The following is a 10,652-nucleotide window of genomic DNA, read 5'->3' on the forward strand; positions in this document are numbered from 1 at the left end:
TATGCTGGTAATCCTAGACAATTCTTTTAATCTCGATCTGACAGCTGATACTTTGAGAATCCATCCTATTTGCTCGTAACATTTTTCCATAGATGTGTGCGAGCAGATGCTAGACCTTTTTATGTCTATTTATCTGCTCTGGTGTAAGTGCTCATTACACAAACTCAGAATCTGTGGGGTTTTTAGTAATACTGGCACAGAAAGGTGGCATGACTTTTATGGAGTAGCTTTTAACACCTGTCACTTGGAAACAAGGCTAGGGAGAAAATGCAGGTCACACATAAAGAAAATAATGTCCACTTTAGTTCGGTCCAGGTAAATAAAACACAAATCAAGAGGAATGTCTCCAGGCTTTACACTGACAGTGCGTTTTGTTGAACAGTGAGTCTAAGATTGCTCATGTGCATCGTACTATTTCAGAGCCTGGACTAGTCAAAAGGTAGGAGGACGCTATTTCTCTAAGGTGTGGCTTAATCACTGCTACTGGTTTTCCTTTGGTATTCTAGACAGAAGGTTTTGGAGTTACATTACAATGTCAGAAGATTTGAAGACTTCCTGTGAGGTTTTTGTTAATTTAAACACTTTTATTTAAACACTTGTTGATTTAAACACTTTAAAAGCGTACTTACTTTAATGCATACTTACACATTTTTGGCGTTACTCTGGTGTTTCAAAACAAAGCATCGTAGCTTAAAAAATCCAAACAAAGTAGACTTTTTTTATTGCTTAGGACTTTAAAATCCTAGGAGAAGGGTTACTTTCTTGGTTTAGATTAGTCATCGTAAAGTTTTCCTTTCATCTACTGAATATTTTAGCCAGCTGGTAATGTGGCAGAACCCTCAAGACAAAAGGGAAGATCGTGTGAGCTCCACTAATGCTTTCACTGGTTTTCATTGTCAGTATGAGAATATCCCTATGGCTGATTAGTCCTGTCCTTGATGCCTTTGCTTGCAAAGGAGTCTCAAGGTAGCTATTAATGTACTACGTTTATTTGAAAGAAAGATATGAACAATTAGTATTATATTTTATTTTTTAAAATCCAATTTATTACTGCTCTTTCTGCCTGTAAAAAAAGTAATCTGTATGGTTTCTTGTCGGTTTCATTGCTTCGTGTGTGCCTAGAATATATACATTAAGAGCAAGAAGGAAGGGCTCAATAATGAGGAATGTCCTTTTATAGTAATCTTTATTTACCTTGGTCTCTTTTAAAATAGTCTTGTGATATCTTTATTTTAAGGCAGCATCTACACTGGTACTGTGGATGTGAGGTTGTGGGTGACCAGCGGTGACCGGCTGCATTTCACTGCTCAAATGGGGCAGGACATGCCTGAATGTGGTGCGTGACAGTTTTGATGTGAAAATGACAACAAATGTGTTCATACAGGTGTGACTGAATGAGAAATGGAAGGGCTATTTTAGCTACTGTTAACATTTTTTGATTCTTTTATGCAAATTTTTAGGTGAAGCCTACTGCTATCGTGTAGCTTTTCCTACTGTAGGCCGGGTTAAGGCGTGACAGCAGACTTCTCTAGCCCTTGAAACTGACTTGCCATGGATTGCTATTTAGATAAAGAACAGCATTTTAGAGAAGTTCTTCCATACCAGACTTGTTGAGGGTGGTCTAAAGTTTATCCCATTATTTTCCTGCCTCGAGATCAAAATTTATTTTAGAAACGGCTGAAATCTCACAAAGGAATCGAACTCAAACTAGTGTGTCCTGGTACCTCGATCAGTACCTGAGCCGCGCGGTCGCATTTTCTTTCCTTGTTAATGAAGAAGATGAACACTGAAACATTTACATTTTCATCCTTTTTCAGGCAGGCCTGAAAGGCCATTGAAACAGCCTCAGCTTGGTTTCCTCAACATGTTTCTTAAACTCTTTCCTAAACAGTTATGTAGGTGCTTTCCCCACCCCCAAAATCCCTGTGCTGTGGGCTAGTCTGACCTGAATTTGAAAGAATTCTCAAAGATCCGTGAGTCTTAGGTAAATAATTGACCCCGTGGGAGTTAAACCAAAAAGGAGACCAAACTGATCCATCATTGAGCAGCGGTGCTGACAACAATGACAACCCCGAGGTCGCGGGTTCAATTCCCGCTCGGTCCCCATGTGTTGCCTGGTCTAGTCGAGAGGAGGCATCCCTGCCCAAAACAAGGAGGTTGGACTAGATGATCTCTAAAGTCCCTTCCAACCTAGGCCATTCTATGATTCTATGATTCCAAGTGAGACCAGAACTGAGCTGTTGCTGCTGTGGCAGCCGTCAGTCAGCCAGCTTGTGTCACTGCTGTGTTGCGGCTCAAGTGAGCTGCGAGGGAGGTTGTCCCTCGCTTACTGCGGTCCTGTGGGAAATAGGGATTTTGGAGTAGAGGGTGTTGACTCACAAGACTGTAGGGTGTTGGGTTTTACTGACTGCGTGGCTCTCAAGGAAGTCACTTGCTATAAAAAATACTAAAACTGGCAGACCTGTTTTTTGTAGTTTTACCTTAACCGTTCTGGCGCGTGACCCTGTGGAACTCAGGCCCCTCAGCTGAAGGGAAGTGGTTAGTTAAATCCTTCCAAAGAGCAGTTTTCTCCCGTCTTTTTCTTGGGGATATAAAATAAACAGCAGCTAATCCATTTTGGTTAACTGATCTAGTAATCCTACCAGTTCTTCAGTTGTCTTTAAAGCTGTCTGGGAAAACAGAGTAGAGCTGAATTTCTCTGAAGGTTGGGAGCAAATTTTTTCTGAAGTGATAAGGAACAGAGAGGACTAGATTGATGTTATACTGGCATTTCCTGTACAAGTTACTTTTAGGGACAATTTAAGGAAGCTTTTAAATATCTGGTTTATTCAAGGGTGATAGTTTAGTGCTTTTCAGCCTTTGCATTTCAGAATCTTCCTTTTGTCAACCTCCTGGTCTTACACATCCTCCTGTTTGTATCTCAGGAACTCCAGACTATGAACCAGTACATGGCCGGCCCCATGGAGTCCAAATGGATGTTTGTCGTGGATTCTTATTTTGGCCTGTACAAAGTTGATCCAAGGACAGGAAAGAAAACCCTCCTGCGGTTGAGTGAGAAAGGTGATGCTACAGTTAGTGAGGAATCATAGAATCACAGAATGGCCTAGGCTGGAAGGGACCTCAGAGATCATCTAATCCAACCTCCCTGTCATGGGCAGGGACGCCTCTCAACTAGATCAGGCTACTCAAGGCTCCATCCAACTTGGCCTTGAACACCTCCAGGGAGGGGGCAGCCACAACATCTCTGGCCAAGTTATTCCAAAGTCTTGCCGCCCTCATACTGAAGTATTTCTTCCTAAGATCTAATCTAAATCTATTCTCCTTCAACTTAAGCCCATTTCCCCTTGTCCTATCAGTGGACACTCTTGTAAAAAGTCCTTCCCCAGCCTTCCTGTAGGTTCCCTTCAGGTATTGGAAGGCAGCTATTAAGTCCGTAGAGTGATCTTGGATTTGGTCCTCAGGCTTGTGTATAAACTGGAAGGTCCAGGCCCTTTAATCAGCTGAGATCAATATTAGTGACTGTGGGGACTGGGACTGACTGAAAATCTGTTGCCTGTATATTTTAAAGATTTATTTTAAAAAATAGAAGAAAACAAATGCAATTGTATTTGTCAGAGGCTTTTCATTTGGTGCTTGTCATATTGAGTTGCAACTTGAATGTATTTCCCTGCAAAGGAAAGTAATTCGGAGCTTGGACTTTACCTTCGAAACAATTAAGGACGGCATTAACTGAATCACTCCAAACACAGTAATTATTTTAATCAGTAGTCATTTTTATTAGCTAAGTGTGGATGAGCATTAACCGTGAGATTTGGAATGACAGTATCTGAAATCATAAGCTTGTGTGGATTGGAATCACTCCAAACACTTGATGGTTTAGTAATTATTTTAAACAGTAGTCATTTTTATTAGCTAAGTGTGGATGGGCGGCACTGAATCACTCCAAACCCAGTAATTATTTTAATCAGTAGTCATTTTTATTAGCTAAGTGTGGATGGGCGGCCTTTCAAATTCCTAAATGGATTAGAAGTAGCAAATCAAAATTTGATTTATTTCATGGATTCAAGCAGCAAGTGCGAAAGGTGACATCACAAATAGGAGATGAGATGAGGTAACCTTGTAGCCATTTGTTGAGGCAGCTTAAGTGTTAATTTTTGTGTGGGCAGCACTAGGTACCAGGCTGCAGATAATGCAAAACTTTTTTTGATTGTGCTCGGTGTGCTTTAGCCAAGTATGTTATGAATGCAGCGAGCTTGAGCCCTGAGGCAGAGGATGGGCTGTGCTATTCTGTAGCTGCTTTTCCGGTAAAGCAAAACAAACACACCCCCCCCCAAAAACCTCTGTGTATGACTACTCAGATAAATTGTCATGTGACACACTACATGCTGGGATTTTACAGTATGTTCATTTCTCTCTGGTATCTGCCTATAGGCACGCTCTTACACCTGCAGTTGATGCAAGGTAGCAAACTGCATGTGTACTCAGAGGTATCTTTTCTGTGTAGACATAGCCTCTGAGTAGGATGTTATCACAAAATCACAAGAATGCCAGGGGTTGGAAGGGACCTCTACAGATCATCTAGTCCAACCCCCCTGCCAGAGCAGGATCCCCTAGGGCAGCCACACAGGAATGTGTCCAGGTGGGTTTTGAAAGTCTCCAGAGAAGGAGACTCCACAACCTCTCTGGGCAGCCTGTGCCAGTGCTCTGTCACCCCCACAGGGAAAAAATTTTTCCTAATATTTTTTTGTGGAGCCTCCTATGTTCCAGCTTGTACCCGTCGCCCATTGTTATCTAGAACAAACTGTCGGTAAAGCTGAAATTCAGCGAGATCACAGACTTAAAAGTTTACACTAAGTCTCGGTTTTACAAGGAGAAAATCACATGGAGGGAAAATATATGTAATTTAAGGGGTTTGAGTCAAGATCCAAGTTATTAAAAGAAAAAAAAAGATAGTGGAAATCTCTTATGTGTTGCTTGCTGTTCCTTAAAGCTATCAGAATTCTCCTGATATTGATAGTATGTTATCTTTGCCATTTATTTTTTCAGACTTGATAAGGGACTGCCAGTACAAATGGCAAACATAAAGGTGGTTTCCTCTTCACAGGGCTTATCTGTGTATAATTCAAAGCTTCCCTGCATACTTTCAGCAGAAGAAGCATTCAAATTATTTCGTATGAGCAGTAAAATGCTGGCTGTTTACTTGCTTTAGCAAAACACTTGTGAACACTGTCCGGTTTGATGTGAAGAAGTAGTTATTCACAGAAGCCTGGTAAGTCTCAATATTTTTCTAAAACAGGAACTGTGGAATAACATATTTTGAACTCTGGGCTTTGTAACCCCCACATTCCTGGTTTTGAAAGAATGCTGTGTTTACCCCGGAAAATGACACAAACAGAATCCTTTTTTCCTTTAGTGGTCTGAGCATGTTGGTTTTAAGACGCCACCTGCCATTCTGTAAAGTCTGCTTTTAGCTAATTTATGTTAATTCAACTCCTGAATATTTTTCTATTCTAACTGAAACCAGGTACTTTGATAGCCTTATTTTTCATTAGATGTATTGATTAAGGTAATCAAAACAAACCATCTTGGTCGCCTCTTGGCCTATGACCCCGCAACAAGAACAAGAACAGGAAGAACGCTGCTGTGTAGAATCATACAGTATGTTAAACCTTATTCTCCTCCTAGGTATAAAATAGAATCATAGAATCATAGAGGGGCCTGGCCTAAGCTGGAAGGGACCTTAGAGATCACTTTAATCCAGCCTCCCTGTTGCCAGGGACGCCACCTCTCGACTAGATCAGGCAACACATGGGGACCGAACGGGAATTGAACCCGTGACCTTGGCTTTGTTAGCGCCATGCTCAACTGACTGAGCTAACTGACCCCCAATACTACATGTTAGTTTATATTACATGCTTTTAATCAATTTGTAGACGTGATTTTCATGTTCTTTCTTTTCTGATTTTCCTTTTCTAAAAAACAGAAGCCGCAGATGTGCATGTAACAGGATTGCCATTGGAAACTTAGTCTAAACTACTTTTTTCTCTTGCAAGACTCATGGGTTGTTCTTGATTCTAGTTAAGATATTAGCAGTCGCTCTTCTCACTGACAAATGTTTTTTAAACTGAGTTACTGATACATTGGGCCCTGATTCCCTCAGACTCAATTTCAATTGTCCTGATGGCTCCATTACTGCAGTTACAACAGGTCTCCGTGGACAAGTGTCACTGCGTGACTGTGACGATTAGTGTAACACCACTTTTTTTTCCCCATTTTAAAGGGAATCAGTGTGTTAACAGTTTTGTATTTCATGGAAGTCATTAAAGCCAAATTTAATACTAGCTTTCATTTAACAACAGGCACATTTTCTAGAAACAGATTTTTCAACTAGGACCAGGGACCACTGTTTATGTTACGTGTAGAAAAACGAGGGGCTTCGGCCACTCAGCGTTACTCAAGTTTAATCCCTCTTCACATCTACTGCTTCCTGCAGGGTCTGAAAATTCCTTGTATGAATCAAAATGATGGATCTTCTGTGCTGTTAAACTTGCTGTATTTTGCAGCAGCCACTATAACTCATACACAAAATTTCTTTTTGCAGTTACTGGCAGGAAAAAAAAAAAAAGACAATTTTGTGGACAACCTGCCTGGGTATCCAGACATCAGATTATCAAATACAGGCTTATACAGAGTTGGAATATCTGCTGCTCACTTTCCTAGTTTCTTTTTTCCTTTTCTGGATGCTTTAGGGCCACATCCATTCCTGAACGGATTTATTGCAAAGGTAACTAACTTTGACACTGCATAGAATTACCTATCAGTGTCACAAAATGTTAATGTTTTAAGTATGAAAGAACTTGTTATTCTTCATTAGGAAACACAAAAGACTGCTTCATCTTTGCCTGCCAGCATATCAACACAGACTAACTTTGATTTTTTTCTGCAAAGTTTAAAGATTGGTTTCTTTTTTACATATCAAAACACAGCAGTTTCACTGTTGTGGTAATACCAAGAACTCATTTACAAAGTAGAAAAGCCAGTGTTGACAAAAGTAGTCCACAGTGCCAAGCTCTTAGCCCATTGTTTATAGCAACAGCTATTGTCAAGAGAGGTGAAGAACCCTTTACAGAAAGTAGGAGGATTTTGCTATGGGAATCAAACTCTACAAAGTCATTCTTGCCAAGCAGGAGTCATGGAGCTGGTTATGATTAACGGTGCTACTCGTTCTGGTACCCGTGCTGCCTTTTCCCTAGAACTCGAGCAGGAAAAAACACTGAAGGGGGTCATTCAGTTTTGTTTCATCCTCTTAGTCCTGTTTTTAGAAAATAGGTGGCTTTTGGCAACTGAACAAAGTTTAAAGAACTTCCACACCTTCTTGAGCAAGCAGGCACTGACTGTGCTTCAAGATTAGCAAACAATTACCGGACTGCCAGCTTCAGACACAGTCCAGTGGACACTGTCAAAAGATTAAGTGACAGCTGAATCTGACTAGAGCAACATCTGAAAAGCGCTGTATTAGGCACTGCCATTCCTTTTCCCTGCCCCCTGAATGGAGTGTTAACACTGTATTTCTTTTTCGAGAACAAGTGACTCCTTTATCAGTCCACAGCATTTTCCTTCACAAACATGGTTTGGTCTGAGAAACTAATGACAAAGAAAACATTGTGGCAAGTTTCCTGGAGTGTGATGGCAGCGTCACTTTGGCCATCAGCAACGTCTTTGAGCACAGCAGGAACGTGGAGATTGGTAACACAGAGCTTTCTTTTCTTGTGGTGCTATAGTAAACTACAGTTTTGGTAAGCTGAAGCATCAAAAGAAGGATAGCAGCATTGTTTCAAGCAACCATTAAATACTCTTCATTGCTTCATGGAAGGCTCACTTTCATTTCTCCTTCAGTGAAGGAGAAATGAAAGTGATACCACATAGTTAAGCAAAAATGAAAATGCAATGCAGAAATACTTGTTTGAGAAGCTTGTGAAAGCCCCAGACTTTTAAAGAGGTCAGAGGTACCAAATAACTTTGCTCTACAGTTCAGAAAATAGTTACGTATATACTGCATATATATGCATATACAGCAAGGAATACAGCCAGGGACCGAGGTGAGCAAGTAGCACATACCTCACAGTTCCCATTTTGGAAAAAGCCTCATGTAAGATTTTATTCTTCCTCTTTCCCAGAGGCAAACATACTGCTTTTAACTATGAGCAGCAGTTTCTCCACTGTATCTTCTCTTAAAGTTTTCCATATATTCAGCTACATCAGTTTCCAAGGAAATATGAGCAAGTTCAGCTTGCATTTAAATTTGTTCTCTCCCCTCACTGCTTCTTCCTGGTGCAAAACAGTCACAGGTTGTTCTTGCTAGACATTGTGCATAAGGTTCCCTGTGACTGTATAGAAGTTCACTAGTGGCCACTGCAGAAAAGAGGGTTATAAGTCAGGAATTTGGTCTTTAGAGGTGTGACACAGCTCATTCTTGTGGAAGGGTTTGACTGAAGTTCAGTAACAGAAAGAGAGGAAGTTTGATAGGCAGTTTATTTTTTTTCTTTCCCCAAAAGTGCAGCAGTGAACAGGGTCCTCTGGAAGGGCACTTTCCAAACAAACGTTCAAAACAGCAATAGTTAAGTATGTTTACAACATGCTAAAGCAAAGTATGCTCACGTACAAAGAGAGAACAATACAAATGAAATTAACTGAGTCACAATAAATGACAGCTGTTTATGATGAAAGACTGTATTCAGCTCCTAGAATCAGTTAAATTCGACTGAAAAGGTATTATACCTGCTTTGGGTGTATGTTTGCATGTATGTGTCCCTGTTACAGCTTTGTTCCTCAAAATGAAGCAGCCCAGTTTACTGGGCCTATGATGAGTAATCACGTACCAGCTGTATTCAGTTAGGCTGAAGTGATGATACTGAATGTTTTTTGGTTTAGGATAGTGTAATAAGGTTATTCACTGTATTTCTCCCTGTATAGTATCCACTTTACCAGATCAGACCATTAATTTTCACAGCTCTGCTTTTGATAATAATGATTTTAAAAATAGAAAATAAATTTTTAAAAAATTGCATTTTACCTAAACCCAACTCTGTACCAGTAAGGCCCTTTCGTGGAACACAAATGCCTTCAGTAATAAGGTACAGATACAGCCCTGGTCAAGTAACATATGAAATGGAATATCCAGGGAGATCATTCAGTTTTAAAATAACTTGGGAATTAGATCTGGATAAGGGTGAAAGTTCCTTCATAGCATTTCTTTAATCATCAAGGATAAGAATTAACACTGCTCATTTAAGGCTGTAAAAATACTCAGAATTAGTGGTTTCATGGAAAGAGACGCCAGACAAGTTCCAAACCCTTCTAAAAGCAGTGGAAGGCAGCTGTTGGTTCCTGTGCGTCCTTCAACCACCTGCCTTTGCCGAACAGTTCTTAAGTCTATCAAAAATTCTGACTAATTCCATTCTGAATTTCACTTTAATATGACATTTACTACCTATGCAGACTGCAGGTACAGTGCAGTTCTCTGGCAGCAAGTGTGGAAGTTATTGAGCCTGGTTACAAAATGCATTACAGGTGTGTGCAGACAGCAACAAGTGTTAATTTGGTTACAATATCTGGCCACACATACTGAATAAGCTGTATCATTTCTGTCTACTCTTATTAGTTATTAGGCAAAAAGTACATAATTCTAAAGAAAATGTTCTTGTTATGGCTTGAGATCTCTTTAAGAAAAGACAGAGTTACACATCTGTACCCATAACAAAGTTAGGTGGTTTGTTGTTGGTTTTTCTTGTATTACGAAACAACATAATGCACATTACTTGAACTGAAGCTTAACTCAAGCAGAAACCTGACAGATGACCTAGATTTGATAGAACTGCTGAGGGTTTAATGTGCAGCAATCAATGTATTTCACATTGGCTTCCACACAGCTACCAAAATAAAGTTTAAACAAAGAAAAAGTCTAAATTGCTAGAATTATCTGAGCAAAACACTACATAAATGAACTTTATGTTTAGCTCAGTGTGCAAGAAAACACTTGAGAGCACAGAAACAACTTTGGTTTTGTTTTTAAAGACAAAACAGAGTGAAGAATATTGATGGCCAACACTAAGGCTTGAGAACCAAAAAACCAAGATAAAGCTACAGTTGTAGTAGAGGGACAAAAAAACCAAAAAAAAAGGTCCTGAGTATTTGAAAGCATGTAAGTAATTTGAATATCCAAACCTCTCTGCATTTATATAGATGCTCCAGTTGAAAAGTTACCTGTCAAGTGATTTTTTTTTTCCTCCAAATATTTGGTCACTGTAGAGATTCAAAGCTCTGTAAAATCTAACCTGTAGATCACACACAAGTTTGCAACTCCAAGCTACATGAAGGACAACTGTGCTTCAGAATTAAAAGCCAGAGCTCAACTTATTTTATTGTAGCATTGCCTGTATCCAGTTTGTAGATCTGGGGTACACACCTTCACAGTTTTGAAAGAGTCGTACTTTGTTGCCTACTTAATGATTACTCAGTAGAACATTGTACCTGACGCAAGTTGAAATCATCACGCTCTCTATTTGGGTAAAAGATCTGAAATAACTAACCAAAATACAAATAGTTGTGCCACAGTTTGTTTGATGAAGGAACAACTATCTTGCCTGCTAACA

The 10,652-nt window shown here is 39.8% G+C and overlaps 1 protein-coding gene across 1 annotated transcript; it reads left to right on the forward strand.

Annotated features, from left to right (window-relative positions):
- Positions 1-1,237: 1,237 nt before the first annotated feature.
- LOC104280317 (adipocyte plasma membrane-associated protein-like) lies at positions 1,238-7,781 on the forward strand (the record flags this gene model as incomplete). Its single annotated transcript, XM_009877932.1, is given in 8 exon segments — positions 1,238-1,336; positions 2,925-2,973; positions 2,975-3,071; positions 3,985-4,097; positions 5,563-5,645; positions 6,627-6,784; positions 7,091-7,229; positions 7,582-7,781. Coding segments are annotated over 8 exon segments (938 nt in total), but the record flags the coding sequence as incomplete, so codon positions are not given.
- Positions 7,782-10,652: the final 2,871 nt, after the last annotated feature.

This window comes from Apaloderma vittatum, unplaced genomic scaffold, assembly GCF_000703405.1.
Source record: "Apaloderma vittatum isolate BGI_N311 unplaced genomic scaffold, ASM70340v1 scaffold101, whole genome shotgun sequence".
Lineage (NCBI taxonomy): Eukaryota > Metazoa > Chordata > Aves > Trogoniformes > Trogonidae > Apaloderma > Apaloderma vittatum.